Source organism: Amphiura filiformis, chromosome 14, assembly GCF_039555335.1.
Source record: "Amphiura filiformis chromosome 14, Afil_fr2py, whole genome shotgun sequence".
Taxonomy (NCBI): Eukaryota; Metazoa; Echinodermata; class Ophiuroidea; order Amphilepidida; family Amphiuridae; genus Amphiura; species Amphiura filiformis.
The window spans coordinates 8,529,077-8,551,353 of record NC_092641.1 but is presented as its reverse complement, the minus strand read 5'-3'; the positions used below and the strand labels follow the sequence as shown (position 1 = coordinate 8,551,353).

The 22,277-nt window shown below is 34.3% G+C and overlaps 1 protein-coding gene across 4 annotated transcripts in view; it reads right to left on the bottom strand.

Annotated features, from left to right (window-relative positions):
• The window catches only part of LOC140169646 (potassium voltage-gated channel unc-103-like), a 335,180-nt gene that overhangs the window by 11,352 nt on the left and 301,551 nt on the right, over nucleotides 1–22,277 (bottom strand). For all 4 annotated transcript variants that reach the window (XM_072192927.1, XM_072192928.1, XM_072192930.1 and 1 more), the window contains 3 exons: nucleotides 17,734–17,979; nucleotides 4,865–5,015; nucleotides 413–621 (listed from right to left, as the gene is read on the bottom strand). In XM_072192927.1, coding sequence (XP_072049028.1) covers nucleotides 413–621; nucleotides 4,865–5,015; nucleotides 17,734–17,979 — 606 coding nt within the window. The remainder of the gene's footprint in view (nucleotides 1–412; nucleotides 622–4,864; nucleotides 5,016–17,733; nucleotides 17,980–22,277) is intronic.

Genomic DNA, 22,277 nt, shown 5'->3' with positions numbered 1-22,277 from the left:
TCAATCACTCATCGCCTGTGACGAATTCAATTTAAAATGGTCTAAATTCAAGGTCAGTTCATCCGAATCATTCTAGAGTCAGTCGTTCGCGATTAGCGATTAACACTCTATACCAACAACTAAACTTGTTCATTCTTTGCTCCAGATAGAACGATTGATTATCAATGATTAGTCATCAATCGCTCATCGATTTTTAATTTGTTTATTCAAGTCAATAGTGACTATAGTATGTCTCATCCAAATCATTATATAGTCAAAGTCGTTCGCGATGAACAATTATCACTAGCCAATCAACTAAATTGTACATTCTTTGCTGCAAATAGAACAATTTAGGTCATTGATTAGACATGAATCGCTCATCCCTTGTGGCAACTTGAATCTAAAATGATCTTAATTGTGTAATATAACATACCTCGTCTACTTCTGTGATGTCATTCCCATTACTATAGACCCAAGCATGTTTGAAGTATTCTTGTAGCCTTCGCCGTAGAGGATTGGGTACATTGTGGAATTTCACAAAGCCTTTGACCAGTGAGATTTGCTGATGATAACGAGCCATACCTTCGTATAATCGTTCAATAATGGCAGTCATGTTGCCAAAGATACACGCAAACATAAGTGCTGTAAAAACACACAAAAAATTATCATAAGTTAAAACATGATATATCAGGCATCTGAGACGTTGTTAGCCGTCATGAGATGAGAGTTGCCTTAATTACCGATGAAATGACAACGAAATGTCATTCCTTTCCCTGGCATCTTTAATAACGGTTAATTTCTTGCAAAATAATTAATAATCGTTTTCAGTGCTAGTTACTAGTGCTAGTTGTTTTTACCTTGTAAAAGCTCCCGAAAAACCTATATTTTGGATGTTGTTGTACACATTAAACAGTTTTTAACATTTATTTCATTGGATATGTACACTACTTGAATCTTTTTTTAGATGCATTCAAAGTTTCCCTGCTGGTTAGTTGGTACTGTTTTAGTTTTTTTTACCAAAATAATTAAAGAAAATAGGAAAATGAAAATAAAATGCTTCAGTTTGAGAACTGGTGATGTCTAAATAAAAAATCTCTAATATGATTATAGTTTATAGTATCATAGGAACTGGTGAGTGTGTCTGGATTTTATTTCACTATAAGATAAGACTTTTAAGGTTGCCATTCTTTTTACCTGATATATATATATATATATAATACTACGCTATTCTTGCAAAGATTGGTTCAGCTGCTTAAGTAAATAACTTAAGCAGTCTCAAATGAAAGTTAAATTTTTATTATCGATATTGGCCTTAATTAAGCCTATACCCGGGCTTCCATCTTCGAGTATGTGCTTTCTTTGCCGGATTGGTTGTAAAGATAAAGTTACGGCGATATTTTACTTCGTTAGTGAGAAAACACATGCACATGTTAAAAATGTTGCGCTACTGCGTGTGAAAAAGACCAACATTATTTGAATATGTCTTCACTTCATCATTTCTCAACCTTTTTAAGTTAAACCCAATACGTGACAAAAGTAGTAGGTTGGATTTAATATACAATCATCAGGCACGGATATTGCCAGTTCGGTTCATTCGTATTTCGATTAATTCCTAACTTAGTATTACCACTCAGCGTGTTTTAGTTTCGATATGTTTCTTAGCAAGCGATCATTATTTCGTCATGCGATCCGTTCCGATGTAGAAACGTGACACACCGGTTTATCGGGGAAACTCACACGGAAGCGCATAATCCGTACTAATGCGCATCACCCTGGTACCTCCCTAAACTTTAGTTCACGTCACTTTCGATAGTGACGTAGGTGCGTATTTCGCTGTTCGCACTATATGGACTCGTACGCGTAACGGTCATATCGCAGAGAGTACACAGGCGTACAAGAACAGTTTATCGGCACGCTTTCGGTTCAACCACGAAAAAAGCATAGACGTTACTTCCAAGCATGAGGTGAACTTTGCGAAGATTTCATTGGGTCTCAAAGATCCACCGAGATACGTCATGAATGCATAAAAGCGACGCTCTCTTAACCCGACTTTAAATGCGACTTGTACTGCAACGCGTACGGTGGCTCGATGTTGCGTTGCATGGTGTGCAACGCCGGTTGTTTTACAACGGCTTGCTACGTCCTTATTGATCTCGATTTGGGAAGCATCACTTTGATGTGGATTATTTATTCCATGTAGAATACCCCTTCTTATACCACTTATATAGATTGCCTTAAACGCGAACCTGATTTGAAACCGACGACGCTTGCTCTACCTCTGCGAATATTCACATTTAATTTACGCCTCTTCCAAGTGGCATGAAAATAAATTAATGTGATTGACTCGGCCCTCTTTGGTTGTTAAACCATTTTAAAAGAGAGTGACAAGATTTCAGATTTCTTGTTATCATGAAACTCGAGAGAGGGAAGAATTAATGGGTAGTCGAATGTGAAATGGCAGTGTAGTTTACTCGTCTCTACTGCGGTGATGCTTCTTTTCACTTGTCTATACGACCCTCATGTGTGTCATTACGTGCAATAAACTTACATGGTCTAGTACTAGTAGCATTATATGCAATCAAGCTGACCACACATATAATGCGATGAATTTAGGTTAGTTGTACTTGACTCTAAATGACATTTTGCAATAGTATTACAGGTTCCGCTGTAAATACACCAACGGGGTATAATTCCAAGTCTATCGCTATTGCTTTGATAAATGTCTGGGCATTTTGGTGGTTAACAAAAGTAATCAAGAATGACGTGTTATGTTACATGCCAAACTGGTCTAGAAAGAGGAATTGAGAAAGAGTAGAACCCTTCTTCACCATCAATGTTGTTACTCGTCGACAGGATTAACTGCTTGTACTAATTATACAATAAAAATGCGAAGGACTGCAAATCGTGTCTAGGCAATATGTCTTTCAATATCAGTTTTGAGACACGACTGCAGCAGACGACACAACTGTCTCTATGCAAGTCATGTAAGTCCACTTGGCCCCTCAACATGTATACACTAAAGTTACGTATAGTTTCTCAGGGTTTATAATGTTTAATACATGTTCCAGGGTGAAAATATCATGAAATGTTGTGAAAGATTTGTTTTGGCCCCTGAACACGTATAAATATTACCAAACTATACGAAACTATACGCAACTTTAGTGTATATATGTTGAAGGACCAGGTGGACTTACGGTCTTGTTGCGTTCAGGTGTTCACATGCAAATGCCTTTTTCTTTTAATTATAAAACAGGAGCTCAATTTCTTTCTGCAACCATAGTGGGCGCTGCAACCATATGACTCTCAAATTCTTTAGCACATTCCAGCCATAATTGAAATTGTCTAAGATAAGTTAGTTATATTGTCCTCCTTTTTACATTACTTCTCATACCATGTTTTAATGATTTAAAACGCTAATAGGTAACACACTATTTAAAATTCACTATTGAAACATTATTTAGTAACAAAACATACACGATTCCGTATTCTAATATTTGCCTTGTTTCTAAGTAAATGTAACTTGTAATAACATACTACCATACAATCGATATGGTTTGCCTTTGCTAAGATCAAAATAAATAATAAGCTTCTTAAAAACAACACAATTGACTAATCTAGTTCAAACATATAGTATGCCTTTTGGATAATTTGTTGATACACGCTTGGCAAGAAATCAATTGCTTGTAATATGAGCTTGTGTGCGCGGATGGACAAAATTAAACACAGTATTGAACATATGTGCTTCCATATTTCAATTAATTAGTGTATCTGCAGTGGTTTTACAGTGCGTTCACCTATATAAAAATGGAAATTCAATAGAAACCATGAGACCAAATACAGCTGAGCAATGTTTTTAATTATTACTACAAAATGTGTGCGTCTGTGTATAATCCTCACACAATAGAATCAATTTTAATTTTGTTACAAAATAAACGATGAAGATGTAAAGTATATCATCAAATAGTTCTAAAATATTAATCAAATTATGGTCTACGGCAAAACATTTTTACAAGGTAATCCGAAGTATGGAAAATCAACATCACTGTCACAATCGTACATACTTCCCCTTTCCAATCGCCAGCTAGGAAATACGGACACATTGACCTTGAAAAGAATACTTGGATGAGGAACAAATGGGACAAATGTCCTAATATGGCACTAGAATAATGCCAAATTAACCCATGATTATACCCATTAACACAAAAGGTAAAACACTATCCTTTAACTGGCTCCTGATTATATGTATTCTGATAAATCAAATAAATGCCTTAAAATCTCCATTATTCCAAAACATTATTGAAGAGATTCAAAACGTGTTAGCTAGAATACTCACGATGTGCATTTGCTATTTTGTTAAATTTATATTAAGTTAACAAAATCACACACCAACAGTTTTTATACAGTAGCTATCGCATCTTGAAATATCCTTCTTTGTCTAAGCCACACTCCTCTTACCAGGGCAATGTTAGTACGGAACAAAGTCTAGGTAAAGTCAGAGGATGATTTAAGCACTTCCCAGCAAGTCTTGCGGTTAGCACAGCTGTGTGAGTGAACATGACACCACTGCCGCCCACTGCATACACACGTGCATGGTTAAATTTGAATTTGGACAGATATATTTACAATAAAAACACCTTTAAAAAGTTGGTCGATTTCACATTTTATGTTATCTACAGAAGGTGTGAATTATCCTTCATGCATACATCACTTTAGATCTGAAATCGACCAAGTAATAACGACACACGGGCAATTCTAAAACAACATCTTTTGCACAGAGTTCAATGGGATTTGAAAAGTAAAATGGCAGTTCAAACTCTAGTGATAACACTTTTACAGTGCATGATGGGGCTTCCTTAAATCATCCTCTGAGGTAAAGTTAACTTACACCCAACCAGCATCATGCATATAGCAAATAGCTTCTCCGCATCAGTATTAGGTGCCACGTTTCCAAACCCCACTGTAGTTAATGTTGTCAATGTAAAATATAGGGATGTGACATACTTGGCTTCTAGAGACGGCCCACCTGTCGTATCGTTCTGAAAAACAATTGTAATATTAATTTTTAAAATGGGAAGACAAAAACGTTATAGCTTTCACTGTCACTATACAATTTCGTATGTTTAATGAAACATTTTTCAAATGTGTGTTAAAGCTACCAAAGAATTGAAAATGTGCTGATAATAAATTTCCGATGTGATTAACGAATTCATTCAGTTGTTCCTCATCATGATTGTTACAATAGCTAGTTTTAAATACATGTACGATACGAGTTTGTGTTAATGATATGTATAACTTTGTGTGTTAGTGTAATGGATGCATGTTGGGGTGAGGTGTTTCTGGGTGTGGGGTGTGTCGGTTTGGGAGGTGGGTGGTTGGGGTTGGGTGTGGTGAGTTTGTATGCAAGACAGATAATTAGTGTAAATTTAATTTATTTTCATAGAATACACATAATGTGACCCTGGCTAGAGGTACAATACCTACGGACAGATAAACTATTGAAGTTTCACCACTATTTGCAACCTCATTTTCATCTTAAAAATTCAGTAGATAGACAGCTGATCGTATTGCATTAAAACATTGCGCATTAAATCACGCTGTAAACATATCCCGGAAACATATATGGGTCTGCAAAATGTAGGGCGATCAACAGCTTTCATTTAAAATAGATGTATTTGTACAGTTAGGTATAAATACATGGTACACAAAAACTAAAAAGAGACTTATATTTACCAGCCATGCCACACTATTCATAATAAAAATTGCTATAATAAGGAAAACCCACACAATCCGATTTATGTAAATTCAATTTAAGTGCATGGCAACGCGAGGTAAGTGAATTAATACGTGGCTGATACTAATTAAGGGAAATAGTTGGAATTGAAGGGTCGTTGGCACTGCGTAGTGAAACTAATCAACGACCCGGGAGACCTCAGGTAAAACAATCAATCGCCGTGGATGGTCATTATAGAGCTAATAAGACTTAATCGATGTTAATAAGAGAGGAATGTTAAGTCTGGTTAGATGGTTATTGGCTAAAATAGTGTAATATTGTGTAATGTTATCAGGTATTCCTTGTAATTTGAATTTATTTTGGTCCATGTCTGCATTTTGAGATGTTTATTATATTTGGCATAGCAAAAAATGTATGGCTTTTTATGTTAATTTGGTTTCCCAGCAAACACAAAAACGTTTTAAAAACCTTTTAAATAAGTTATATTTTGGCTTTTGGTTTAGGTAAAAACGTTTTAATAACAATAAAATGTCGGGTTATATAAAGGTCATGATAACGCTTTAAAACGTTTTGTATGAAAACTCACTACAACAATATTTTTTAATGTTTTCAAAAAATGTTATTGTAAACTATTTTTGCAAACATTTTTGCCAAATATTGTGTCAATACTTATATAACATTATGTTAAAATATTTGAACCCAGCAAACATAGAAATGTTCTTAAAATGTTTTTTCAAAACCTTTTAATAACATTTAAATGTCGGGTTATATAAAGGTCATGAAAACGTTTTTAAAACGTTATTGAAAATATTTTGGGCAAACATTTTCGCAAAATATTTTTTCAACCCCAAAATAACATTCTGTTTAGAATGTTTTGTATCAAGTTTTCAAAAATGTTTTTGGAATGTTATTAAAACATTTTATACCCTTTATATAACCCGACATTCAAACGTTTTCTGTAAAACATTTTTGTTTGATTTGTTCGGGTGTAATAACACTAGACAACTCAAGAAAGCCTCTATATACATTTCCGTCGAGGTCCATTTGAATACCGGGAAGCGTTGGAAACGGTCTGGGATTATCATCCTAATCTTTCAAAAACTGATTGTGATATACATGCTGTAGGCTACTGTAGGAGACTAACCGCCTTACGGGAATCCACGACTGATCAATTCACAATGAATTTCACCCTCTAGAGGGCATACTAACTAGTTTTCGACTAATGTAGCATGCGGTTGGCGTTCCCGTATCGCGTTTCACGTAAATTTCGCAATCGCTCTAGTAATGTTAAAAACGGCATTTATTACCAATGTGCAAATTCTTTAGATTGAGATACACGTATTTTCTGCACCTTCCTCTTTCAATCGTTTTTGTGAGTTGATGTTTTGACAATATTTCCTTACACTTGTTCTTTCATTTTATTTCACGATTGTTTGATGTATATAGAATTAGCTTCATTATTAACTAAATGCAAACTATAGATGGCGCTATTTATCCTAAATCATATTTCTTTAATTGCAAGGTTAGGTGATTAATACTGCCATTAAAACAGCTGGAATAGGTGAAACAAGCAACAAGGAAATTTTATAAACATATTTTATTAAACAATAAATAGAATTATTTGTATTAAAAGCTGAAAAGAGCAATTTCCAGTTACTAAATAGCGCCACCAATTTTGTCATTTATAGATACATTTTATATCAGAAAAAGCTTTAAAAAGTGCTATAAAAGTGAATAATTTTGTAAAAGAGGGGAAATTAAAGTTGAGAATGACTCAAAAACGTCTGTATACATTAGCATTATATCACATTTAGCTGTTAAAACCTAAAATGTGGTTGTACATGATATGCGCAGAATGTTTCGAAAGTATAAACTTGTTCTTTTTCATTTTATCCACAAAATTGTAAAGATTTGTAAACTAAAGGATCTACCCTATTGCAAAATTGAGTGCAACTTCTACGCATGTAAATTTGAATTCAATTGAATTCAGACATACATAAATTCAATTAAATTGCAAATGGTTAGAACACCCTAGATATAAAAACGAATTTTCCAGATACTTTGCACTTATAATCACCACACCAAGAGTTCATTCATGCAGGCGACAGCCAGACGGCACAGTTCATAAGGTTAAAGGTATCACACCCGATTGAACTCTGTCGCATAGAGTGTGCTAAATGTAGCTAGTAATTCGAGCAGGTGCATATGCATTCCTCCGAATGAATGTAACCGGTGATTATGCACTATGTGTGAACTTGACGAGTGACTGTTTGTTTGTTGTGTGTGTAAACAAGACGTGTAGTTTGGGGCACTTTATAGCGGTTGTTAATATAGTGTGGTGCCATACTCCTCAGCATGTAAACAAGACATGCGTTTTATGGGGAACTTAAGAGTGGTTGCAAAACATATTAAAAGTGAAACCAAACAGAATGTAAGATTTTGAACGTAGACACTACATTCGTTAAAGCGCTCTTTAGTTTCTGTTGGTTTAGCTACTCTTAGGTATTTGTAGTTTGTATCCGTAGAACCAAAATGTAGATTTTTGTGAGTTTGTATGCAAGACAGATAATTAGTGTAAATTTCATTTGTTTTCATAGAATACACATAATGTGATCCTGGCTAGAGGTACAATACCTACGGACAGATAAACTATTGAAGTTTCACCACTATTTGCAACCTCATTTTCATCTTACAAATTCAGTAGATAGACAGCTGATCGTATTGCATTAAAACATTGCGCATTAAATCACGCTGTAAACATATCCCGGAAACATATATGGGTCTGCAAAATGTAGGGCGATCAACAGCTTTCATTTAAAATAGATGTAATCGTACAGTTAGGTATAAATACATGGTACACAAAAACTAAAAAGAGACTTATATTTACCAGCCATGCCACACTATTCATAATAAAAATTGCTATACTAAGGAAAACCCACACAATCCGATTTATGTAAATTCAATTTAAGTGCATGGCAACGCGAGGTAAGTGAATTAATACGTGGCTGATACTAATTAAGGGAAATAGTTGGAATTGAAGGGTCGTTGGCACTGCGTAGTGAAACTAATCAACGACCCGGGGAGACCTCGGGTAAAACAATCAATCGCCGTAGATGGTCATTATAGAGCTAATAAGACTTAATCGATGTTAATAAGAGAGGAATGTTAAGTCTGGTTAGATGGTTATTGGCTAAAATAGTGTAATATTGTGTAATGTTATCAGGTATTCATTGTACTTTGAATTTATTTTGTCCATGTCTGCATTTTGAGATGTTTATATATTTGGCATAGCAGAAAATGTATGGCTTTTTATGTTAACTTGGTTTGACTTGATTTGATTTGTTTGGGTGTAATAACACTAGACATCTCAAGAAAGCCTCTATATACATTTCCGTCGAGGTCCATTTGAATACCGGGAAGCGTTGGAAACGGTCTGGGATTATCATCCTAATCTTTCAAAAACTGATTGTGAGATACATGTACAGGTATGACACTCTGTACACGGGATCGATCGCTTAACGTCCTCTCTGAAGGACGGAATACTTTGATGATTCATTAACCCAATTCTAAATGAATCATGAGGAGAAGTCCAAATTTAATCTGCAGATGTTACCAAATAATTCCAGACTCCCCAAGTTCAATATCCCAGCAAATTGAACCCGGAACCTCGAGCACCAAAAGCAAGTACCCTAAACCATAATAGGCAACGAATATTCCAAGTTCCCAAACATCTATTGTTTTGCTCATTGTATGCTTTGACATATTTGTCTACACTTTGAAACGTAGTTTTATTTGCCTTTAGAATACATGATTTTTATAAACCGACATTAATATGTTATCAAAATGTTTTAACGAAAACCAAAAACACATGCATTATCATGTTTTAAAAACATTTTGGTGTTTGCTGAATAGTATCCATACGCAAAACTCTTTGACAGCTGTTTAATGCAACGAAATAGCAATGGCGAAAAATGACGTTGCACGAACTGCTGTCCCCCGTTCAAGACAGACAATCATACCGCATTATGTCGTATGCGGTTGACGTTCCCGTATCGCGTTTCACGTAAATTTCGCAAACTCTCTAGTAATGTTAAAAAACGGCATTTATTACCAATGTGCAAATTCTTTAGATTGAGATACACGTATTTTCTGCACCTTCCTCTTTCAATTGTGTTTTTGTGAGTTGATGTTTTGACAATATTTCCTTACGCTTGTTCTTTCATTTTATTTCACGATTGTTTGATGTATATAGAATTAGCTTCATTATTAACTAAATGCAAACTATAGATGGCGCTATTTATCCTAAATCATATTTCTTTAATTGCAAGGGGTAGGTGATTAATACTGCCATTAAAACAGCTGGAATAGGTGAAACAAGCAACAAGGAAATTTTATAAACATATTTTATCAAACAATAAATGGAATTATTTGTATTAAAAGCTGAAAAGAGCAATTTCCAGTTACTAAATAGCGCCACCAATTTTGTCATTTATAGATACATTTTATATCAAAAAAAGCTTTAAAAAGTGCTATAAAAGTGAATAATTTTGTAAAAGAGGGGAAATTAAAGTTGAGAATGACTCAAAAACGTCTGTATACATTAGCATTATATCACATTTAGCTGTTAAAACCTAAAATGTGGTTGTACATGATGTTTCGTTTGAAAAACTAATAAATGATCCCATCAAACAACCGTGATTCATAATATGCGCAGAATGTTTCGAAAGTATAAATTTGCTCTTTTTCATTTTATCCACAAAATTGTAAAGATTTGTAAACTAAAGGATCTACCCTATTGCAAAATTGAGTGCAACTTCTACGCATGTAAATTTGAATTCAATTGAATTCAGACATACATAAATTCAATTAAATTGCAAATGGTTAGAACACCCTAGATATAAAAACGAATTTTCCAGATACTTTGCACTTATAATCACCACACCAAGAGTTCATTCATGCAGGCGACAGCCAGACGGCACAGTTCATAAGGTTAAAGGTATCACACCCGATTGAACTCTGTCGCATAGAGTGTGCTAAATGTAGCTAGTAATTCGAGCAGGTGCATATGCATTCCTCCGAATGAATGTAACCGGTGATTATGCACTATGTGTGAACTTGACGAGTGACTGTTTGTTTGTTGTGTGTGTAAACAAGACGTGTAGTTTGGGGCACTTTATAGCGGTTGTTAATATAGTGTGGTGCCCTACTCCTCAGCATGTAAACAAGACATGCGTTTTATGGGGAATTTAAGAGTGGTTGCAAAACATATTAAAAGTGAAACCAAACAGAATGTAAGATTTTGAACGTAGACACTACATTCGTTAAAGCGCTCTTTAGTTTCTGTTGGTTTAGCTACTCTTAGGTATTTGTAGTTTGTATCCGTAGAACCAAAATGTAGATTTTTGTGAAATCTTCATTTCGGTGCATTCTTTAATTAAATCAAAACTTTAGATTCGCCAACAATATTATTTAATTTTGAAATGAGCTGTCTTGGTTGGGCATTTTCCCCTATCGCATCTATTTTATTTATAGGTCAATGAATGCGATTCACTTGTTGGGAGTGAAATTGTACAAAATAATGCACGCGTACTGAGATGTTGATGCGTCTAATGCACGAGCCCCGAAGGGGGGAGAGGTGCATTAGACGCATCAACATCTCAGTACAAGTTTCTCGAGCAATAAGTGATGCGCATTTATTAACCTATTTCATACACGAGAAAAAAAATCCTGTGATTTTTGCATTTTTATAACAAAATTGTCACGAAAAATGTTGGAAAATGCAAGCAAATATAAATGCATCAACCCGCAAGTAAAATGAACGCGTCCGATAGCACTGCGAGTACTACGCGGAGTGCGCGCCCATGTAATTGTACAACATTTACGCAGGCTAGTAATTTACTATCGTTTACTCTGATTGGTTCTCACTATCTAGGAGTGTATGAAAATATAATAATAGTTTCCAGTTCACAAGGTCGTCCGCAGAAACGTTTATGACCTCTTGGCATTTTTTTTCTAAAACTGTTTGCTTGCAGCTGGTCTGCTATTTTATGCATAGTATTGTTTGTATAATTCTTAAGTTAAAATCATATATTGTAAATTAAGTTTCGTAGATTTTAAATCTGTAAAGCGCATTGAGGAATCTAAGATTCATTATACTGTTTTATTATTATTATGACTACATCAAGCGCCTTTGTTTTAACATCACAACTACATTAACAGCAACAAAACATACTGATTTGTTTTTTGTTGTTATTATAGTTGTGATGTTGTGGTTGATGCTTTCGTCGTATTATTATTATTATTATTATTATTATTATTATTATTATTATATTATTTATAAAATGTAATAGTAGTCGTAGTACATTAGTTTCTTCTGGATATTTTTTCGTCGAGCAATAACAATAAAAACCATAAATAAAATGTTCAATAACAATCCTTGCACTCGGTTTTTGGATTGTGTATACCAAGCAACGACACCGTAGAGCTGAATATTTCTAGTGATCTAGATACGAACATATTTATACTTGCCCTCCGAAATTAATAAAAAATAAAATCAATAATTAAATTCCATGATATTATAGCTACAAGGATTGCATAATCATATAATGTACTCTAATAATAATATCCGTCGGGTATTGGTATCGGTAAAATACTCGCATTTAGAAAATGAATGTTTTACATGATTTTTCTACGAGTAACAAATGTATCAAACTGAGAATGATATGAAAATATTTTTCCAATAAACGTACGTGCTCCCATTAAAATCCATGTCAATTGGTATTATTCTGATTTAATGACTACGTTTATAATTATCATTTTTGGTGTGCCTGGTTATGATAAATCTACGTTTATGTAGAATTTGTTTGTTTTTTTGTTTTCCTTTGCATCAAAATGTCCATTTATAGAACTTGAAATATAATTCTGACCACAAAATCGATGCCTAATTGCCCAGATGGTATGCGTTAACCAGTCAAAAGGCGTCGAAATTAATAAAATTAAACAAATTAGCTTACAGACGCGGTTTGCTAATATGTGCGAGATATAATAGTAATTGGCGTGGCTGGTATACATGGTAAAAAAAACCTTAACGTATGCATTTAACGTTTAATACTAATATACACTTAATTGACCATTCTGACCAAGAAATCACCACATAATTAGTTTGATAGTTCCGTTAGGCTAGATGTATATTCGAATTATTGATTATTTTTGTTGATTGATATCAGCATAATAGTTGTTACTAAGGCAACGAGGCATCATCTTCCCTCGAACGAAAGATGTAAAATTTGCTCATTTGTAAAATATCAGTGGTCGTACTGGTCAATCCGCAGTGACATCCTGTAACCATGGAGGTATATAAATAAATGGAGAATGATCGCCAGAATTCTAATCTCTTAAGTGGAGATTATCCGATTACCTCTATTCAATGAGTCACCAAACTTGAATGACTAGCCACTTCAGCCAAGCTATTGATCTCCACGATGGTTATGAGACTCTACCATGGTTCATTGATCGTCACTCCCAAAATTTCCTCATAGGAATTGACCCTACATTGACCCGTACCGGAAGGCTTGTAAAAGAGACTGTATAATGACGTCAGCTAGTCAATTAGCTGTTCAAAGTCGCCAGTTTTGATAGCTTATAGTTTCAATGTATGATTGTGCGAAAACCCGATGAAATTTGGATGTTCTGTTCTCAAGTTATGAAACTGTTTTCAACACTAGTTGTGCCGTAACTTGACAAATATACTTAGTTTTCATGTTCATATATTAAGCTTTTAAGGGGGTCTGAGGGAGTTCAAATATAGTGCAAATGAAAGCAAAACGTTTTTACCTTCCGATTGCGAAAAAATTATTTTGGGCCAATTTGGGCCAATTGAGTTAAGAGCGAGTAAAATTTACCGGAATTACTTCGTAATTCAGCTAAAATCTTTTCATCATCATTAAACTTCTCATTTTATAATAAATAATTATCAGTATTTAGGCCTAAATGATTATTAATATTATTAGGGGCCATCATTTCCTTTGGAGGGGGGTTCCAAATAGGCCTATACGGGGGGGTCATAACTTTTGGAAAGAAAAATAGGGGTCATAGCCTAATTTTAATTTTTCAAGAATCATGACCAAAATGTAGGGGGTCACAATACGACCACAGATATAGGCCTACAGATAGGGTGTTTATTTTTTCAAAAGACTGATTTCAATGCAATTTTTTGGCGAAAATGACATTTTGATATTAAATTTTCTGAAACATGAGCACTTTCCAATAAACATTATAAGTAACTGCATTTAGCACCCCATTGAAATAAATGACCAGTGAAACAGACTTAACAATGTAATCAGCTTAGCATAATCAATATCCCCTGAAATTGCCTATTCAACAATAATTGGTCATAACCAACGTAGTACAAAAGATGCTTGGCTAGATCATTCTCCATTTATTTATATACCTCCATGCTGTAACTATTCTCTCGTTCAAAAGTCAGTTTTACTGTCTTTCAGTAATTTAAGTTGAGAGAAAAATTCTTTCAATTTTCACCCTTTTACTAGTGAACCTAAACAAGTTAACTCATTTAATTTTCACTGGTCTGATTTGAGTCATAGACCCAGACACTTTAAAAAAACTTAACCCTTAGAGAGTACCTAAAACATCAAACGTCAATCACTCATCAAGAGTGACGGTATTTTAACATCAGATGAATTTTAGTAAGTAGATGGTGTCTACAATGTTAATGCAATTTGTGCTTCTCGGGAGATTTCCCCAATAAATACTTAACATAAACATCGTAAAAGCATTTCAAAATTGACATGTTTTGGAACCTGCTTCAAAGCCATAACTACTGGCACCATAAAGATTCGATTTTGTTATTTTGATATTTATTAAATCAAATGTATTTCTATATAAAACACATAATTTGTTTGACCTTGACCGCGTGAAGGAAAAACACTCCGGCGTATTTCTCTTCAAATTTTAATTAAAACATCACTAAATTTAGATGTACTCAAGACCTTAATTTTGTCATTCACTCCACAGAATGATGACTGCATCGTTCATGTACATGTACTGTACGTCAAGTGAATACTATATTTTGTTTATACAATATGGACAGACTACATTAAAGGGGCATTTTGTGAGCCACAGCAACTTCCCCCAATTTGTCTCCAAAAAGATTGAGATTTTTATACCACTGGAAACCTCTGGCCACACATTGTTTATGTACAAAAACAATTCTTGCAGATTAATTCGTTAAGCACAAATGTCGTCAAATTTGAATTACGTTGTGTTACTACAAAACGAAATGACACCACAATGGCTTATGGAGCATATGCAACATTGGAATCAATTGAATTTTGGGAATTCATATATTATTGTTATGATTATTATAAAAACGAAATAATGGACGGTTGTTTGATTTGATCAATTATAAATTTTTCTAACAAACATATTACGTTCGATTTTAAACCTGGGCAATACCAACAGTTATCACACTAATATACACATAATATTGCATAGCTATTTTTAACATAGATTCTCGTTTGTATATCAATTTATTCATCTTTTTCTGTTTCTTTGTGGTGATGTTTATTCTATAATCTGCACGTTTGTGTGCAAATTGAGGGCGCTATTTACATATATTGAAAATTTAAATTAGACAAGTTATTCTTTACTTTTCATGATAAAAGGTTTTAAAAATGTCATTGCCATTTGATAGTCTTTTCTGATGTTATAATGCCATTATGCAAGTGTCTACCCGTCAAAAAATGCAAACAAGATTTAAGATAAACAGCGCCATCATTATTCCCCTTTTCTTAAAAATGATTACAGTTTACATGTCATCAAACAACCGTGAATGTAAGATAGCATGTAAATCTATAAGAAAGTTACTACTTCAATACATACTTCAACAGCATCGTCGTCACCAATTAGCATTACAAAAGACAGTCATTGTATGCGTTTTGACAAGCAATTGCAAATTTGGATGTAATTTAGAAAATTGTCATATTTGCTTTTTGAAAAGACATAGAGAAGACAGTCACATTGCAGGTATGTTTTTAATGTTTCCTGAACCGCAAGGCTTGTCAGTCTGCATGCTATACTTTCCAGATTTTATTCATGGGCTATCAGGAAAGATATCCTCAACTTGTATTCAGATGCAATTCAGCGGGAAAATACACCTGCTCATGAAATCTGCGTTTGAAACGTTTACATTTCACTATTATTCTTATTCCTGCAAGAAGATGTGTTTAACGATTTTACTAAACAATGGTATGAAGGTGATATAATGTTTTTGTATTTGTTTATTCGCATTTACACAGTCAGACGCCTGCTACGTTTGGGAGTCTTCCATTCCCCATTTTCACCATGTTATATCTTCATGTATGAAACTATTTACGGGTGCGTTACGTTATGTCCTGTCTGTCTAATATGCTATGCATTTGTCTATTCGCTTTCACAGTCAGATTCTTCCATAAGATATGATATATCAGCTCCTCTACCTTTTATATAAAAAAAAAACTAGCATTGCACCCGGGTATTGCACGTACGTAAAAAACCCATACACATACCCATGTCAGTTAAGACAATGGGTGCCCACAGGTCCCGGCCACAGGTACACCAACGGTGCTCAAAAATTAAACATTCCTAGGTGTATAAATTTATAGAAATAGGAATTTTGCTGTGTAAACGATATTGCTATTCATGAAGCTATTAAGACATGGTATGCGTGCCATTGAAATTGGCCTGACATTCAATTACAATGGTTTCTTAAAGAGTAACCTTGACAATTTTGTAATAATCTGTCAAAATAGCTGATAGAAATCTGAATAGATATGTGGTTGCAAACAAATTTAAGATGATCCTTTGAGAGTTTTGGAGATGTATGAACAATCCACGACGGATGTACACGGATCTTTTCCTTAGCTATGTCCATTGGCAATTCTCTTGGGTCAGTGCGGTATAAAGGTAACTCCTCACATTCAAGACGTTTCAATGAATGTATCTTTAGGGGTTCTCATGAGATTGTCAAGGTTGCGACATGCATGTGTTATGTCGTCTTTATAGATCACTTTATAGGTATGTTGGGGAAGCAAAATTTTTGCTTGGCCCGCCAAGCTCCCTACGGGGATGACAACACAGGCTCACCTCCTAAGGGCATGTGAAGGGGCTGCGATACAGGTATTTTTTAGTCTCAGGAAGGAGGAATACTATTTCTGTTATATATGAGTAAGTTAATTTGGTTCTGGGTTATCTGCCATGTATTTGACTTATGTTATTCATTGCTGATGTCAATTTGCTTTTGCTTTTGGTGACATTTTATCAAATTGCTGATGTCAATTTGCTTTTGCTTTTGGTGACTTTTTATCACTTTAATTGATCTACATGGCCCCACATGCCATGTATGGAAAAATGTATTGTTTGTGTTGTATTTGAGAGATTTTTTATGTACTTATATCGATTTCATTTGTATGTATAATAAAAACAAAACAAAACAAGAAAAAAACCCGACAATTTATTGTAGACAAAAACATTCAATGGTTTTGTCAGAATTGTTGTTTATTTGCAACAACAGTGCCATTTATCAACCGCGAAAGGCGGTGACCCCGAAAGACGATGACTGCCAAGGACGAGTATCGCTAGTAATAATCTTATTGTTCAGATTAAAGAACAGTATTCTGGACTAAACTAGCTTGCTATGGTGTTTCAATAAACTGGCATTCGATGGATTCAACATACATGAGAGTGAAGAGTGTAGGTTGATAAAACACGATTTACGATAACAGCTGCTTTGAAAGTGTCAAACCAACACCTTATGTTGCAGCCCTAGTCGTGTTATATTTATTGCTTTGATAAAACACGTCTCAGATGGTTCACCTTTATTTCATTAGGTTGCTAGAATGGCACAAGTAGTCTCAGTTAGTAATCATTGTAGGCCAGACGAACCAGACACGGACTTGTAACCAAATATGCACTGCTACATTGTGGCTACGGCAGAACAAAGGAACACCAAAATACTCTCAAATTACCTTATACGGTTCCTGAACATCATTGGATAATTGGTCTAACCAGCCATACGTGACAGAGTTCGGTCTTTCATGTTCTCCTATAGCATACCACATACAGGCAAACCAATGTGCAGCTAATGTAAAACCACACATTAAAAGTAGGACCACTGCCGGTGCATATTGAGAGTACTGATCAAGACGGCGAGCCACACGAAGAAGACGAAGAAGGCGAAATGTCTTCAAAAGACCCATGGTAGTGGTGGTTTTCTGTGTTTGAATATAAAAGTAAACAACATGTAAGTGCATACGTTAGCAACGCCCAAGTTATTTCCTTCAATAAACATAATCTACCAGACAATTCAATTATGAAGGATTTAAAGTACACATTTGCAAAGTATATTTTTACACTATGCAATAGTAACAGCATATGGGCGGCTGTAGTTCGGGGGATGCACATTTGATTGGGTGGCGTATCGGGTGAACCAGGGAAAACAAAATTGCGCAAATAAAATCACCTGCAATTATAAAAATAATATTGACTTCCTTTAAACATGATATTAGATACATCTTTCCGGTCCAATTGAATTCAAACCAGATTCAATTTGTAAGGCTTTAGTATGTAACGACTACAATATGGAACCCAACACTAGTGTACTTTACCGTAAAAATATTACAAATATTAACTTATATTACGCTAGTGACAGTGCAAGAAATATTCGGTAGCTACTTAATTTGGTGTTCATTGATTTCATAAGCTGGTGTTAGATTTTTTTAAAAACTTGTGACAAAATCCACAACTATAAAACTTTGAAGACATACTCCTTAAATTGTCTGATATAAATGGGTAATTCAAGAAATACCATTTCTGAAATCTGCAATGAATTTAACTAGTTTCTCTGGACAATGTTAATGGTGATGTAACATGAGTAATTACCACAGCTATAGGTATAAACAATTTTTGAATATATCGCACTGCACTAGTACGCGGTACCTCTGCATTGAATCATAAATTTCAACGCACATGAATAAAGGCGTGGATGGTAAATCTATAGAATATTCACATCATGCTGATAACTCGCACCTGTAAGATTAGCATCTTTGAAAAGAGCGGTATTGTATTCAATCTATGATTGCAGACATTATACAGGTGATGAGTACAACCAGCATGTATGTAGTTCATGGTGATATATTCAAAACTGTTTTAACCTATTGCTATAGGAGTTAATCCTGTTACATCATCACTTCTACGGCGATGTCTTTTTATTAGTTCTAGTTAGTGGACTTAATCCTTTTACACTGACCTTGGACCTTAGAGAAACATACAAAAGGAGTTCATACATCGCTATCTGTCAAGGCAGTTCCCTAGGGTCATTTTGCTTCTACACTCGCATAATAACCATTGAATGTATTGGGTACGAAAACTCATACTCGACAACTTGAGGTCAAAGTTTGAGCTTTGCTTGTCTTATTAAGGTTATCGAATTATGCCTTTGAGAATGAGAGGATTACGGCACATGGTGATATGCCTCTACAGACGATAGCTTATTACATTAGCTTATTACAAGAAAGATATCAAACATATTCATATGTTAGAAAACAGTTCTTTAACCCTGATATGTTTGTACATTCAATAGTATGACCTTGGAATAGGCTGTGTTCAGCCTCGTACACCTAAAATGGAGGCCAAGTGTAAAATATGATTGTAAATTCAGATTAATGAACTGCGTCATTCAAAATGAGTCCATTTTGGCTCATTAAATATAATAAGAATAATGGCTGATCAAATCAAAATAAGATCTGGTCAATTGATCATCATCAAACATGTGTTTTTCTCATCTTATTGACATATAATTACTTTTATAATTATATTTAACTGACAAGGTTAAGATGAGAGCAAATTATGTCGAAGACGACTATATATGTTTATTAAGTTAGCCACATCCAAAACAATGGGTTAACAAAATATCTTTGAATATAACGAGTTAGGATTTAAACACAGTTCATTATAAAAATGGTTCACGATTAATCAAATAATATTTGGTGAATATCATGCTATTATATAGATATTTTAAAGCCATAATGTACGATCTTATAATATGAAATTGGTTAATTATTTTCAAACCTGACTTTTTTTGCCCATTTGTAATGTTTACACATGTCCCAACTTGCACCTAAATGGAATCAGCCAAATTTGTTGTCTTTGTAGGTCAACAGAGCAAAGTTTGACATTATGATAATATGTCCTCCCATAGAACTGTGTGTTAAATGGCCAAAATAACCAATGGGTGGGGTTTCTTCACTTTATCTTGTTATGTCAACCTAAAATGAACAGCAACCCTTACCTTCATTTATTACTAATGTTATTTTAACAGTTTGAATAAAGAATAACAAAAACAAAATTTGACGGAGATCGTACATTAAGGCTTTAAATTGAGGAATCCGATTCCTGAATGCTGTTAAACTTTTGTAGGAAAAACAAAAAAAATAGTTTTGAACATACATAGTTATAGCTGTGCAATTATGGTCATCAGAAATGTAGGACAATTTTAAATGTTAAGGATTGGAATAAATTACTATTGTGGTCTATACATGAAATCACCATCAAGCTTTTTTGTATGTTTGTTTGTTTCTTCTTTACCCTGGATCCATATTCATTTAAGTATCTCTGTTCTTCCATGGCCCAGTAAAATATAAGAATACAATAACAGCATGAACAAAATCCCTAACATACCATACATTAATAAAGTCAGTAACAAAATCAGTAACAAAATCAATGTACATGCAATAATACCAGTCAAAAGTCTTAAAATGTTTCGCCACAATAACTATGAAATACAGGGTGTCCCAATAAAAACAGAACCCTCATTGCACCCTCTTTTTCTCCTGCTTCTGAAAAGGTCTGATCAAAGGTATTTTGGTATGTAACGAAACCTTAAATCGATAGCTTTAATAAACCAAAACAATTATTTCAATCGGCTCATAATTTTTGAAGATATGCTATCTTTAAGAAAGGTACCCGTTTTGCACTCTGTCCACGGGGGAGGTTTGGCTATAACAAAGTTTAAAATGAACCACACGGTTAGTGACATGAAAACATACTAATAGTATAAGGCTTTGGAACGCATTCACTACAAGCAAGGATCATCAGCTAGCCTCCAAAATCTTCGTTATTTTATAAAGGTATCGAGGAATTATTAATATTCATGCATGGTACGTGTACTCCTTTTCAATCTTTGAAGTAGCCAAACCTCCTCCGTGGTTAAAGCTAACGATTAAAGGTTTCTTTGCATACCATATATATATTTGATTATCTTTTCAAAAAATAGGATAAAAAGAGGGCTCAATGAGGGTATTGTTTTTATTGGGACACCCTGTACATCAAATTAAGATAATAAAAGGAAGAAACCTGCATCTTAAAAGTAACATTTGACACTTTCACAAGCTAGAATTAAAAATCAAAAATTAAACCAATTTCTTAATTAAACTTACACACATTTGCATACATTTTATACATAACATTGTAATTTAGAAATACATCTACATATTAATAATTATTATATAATAATTAATAATTATTATATTAATTACAAGAAACATTTGCATACCTCAGCCATCTATTGCACAGTAAGAGAGTTCAAGGTTTGTAAGTTGAAATTTGGAAATTTTCAAAAGATACAAAATTAATTCAAAATCTAAATCGTAAATTCATTTCATATTATAAATTCCACACAGATGCACACAAAACCTGGTCTCCTAACTAAACTGCCGTATATAGTCAGTTTACATATGGCTCTAAACTGACTTGCTTTCTTGCCCTGCGTTGCCATTATATATTGGAACTCCATTAGGTACAATATCTCACTATGGGAGTTTACGCCCTCAGCCCTACCTGGCTTGCGGCCTTAATGTTATTAAAGCCCTGACGGGCTGGGGCCCAGGGTCAACAAAACCATCAGGGTCTCAAGCGCGGTAGGGCTGAGGCTGGAAACTCCCATGGTGAGAAATTGCAACTAATAGAATGCCAATATATAATGGCAACGCAGGGCAAGAAAACAATGTACATGCGTAACCTTAAGTTAAGCCATCCCTTAATTTTCCTCATTCGTCAGGCCCTTTGTAGTCATGCGGGGCAACCTTTAAGAATATCATCTTTTTTACGTGCCCAATAAAGTGGAATTCACTTACGAAGGATATAAAGACTCTAAAGACGGTCAAACATTTCAAAACGTAAGTGAAATATAACGTCATACTTAGATGCATTAGGTATACTTTATCTAATATCCTTGTAGGGCTTCAAATCATTTTCATTATGTATATCTTATTATCTGTAACATAGCGTAGAATTGCATTTTTAATGATGATTTCTTGCCTATTCTTCCGCATAAAACTGTTTTTTAATTTTTGTATGTATATAGTTATATTATTGGGTTGCTTATTACATTAAATACATTAAAATATTGAGGTGCATTATTACATGCTTACATATTTGTGATTTCCCTACATGCACTTGAAGAACTAGTAAAATTTCAAATTTTGCAGGCTATCTATTTTATAAAGATCATATT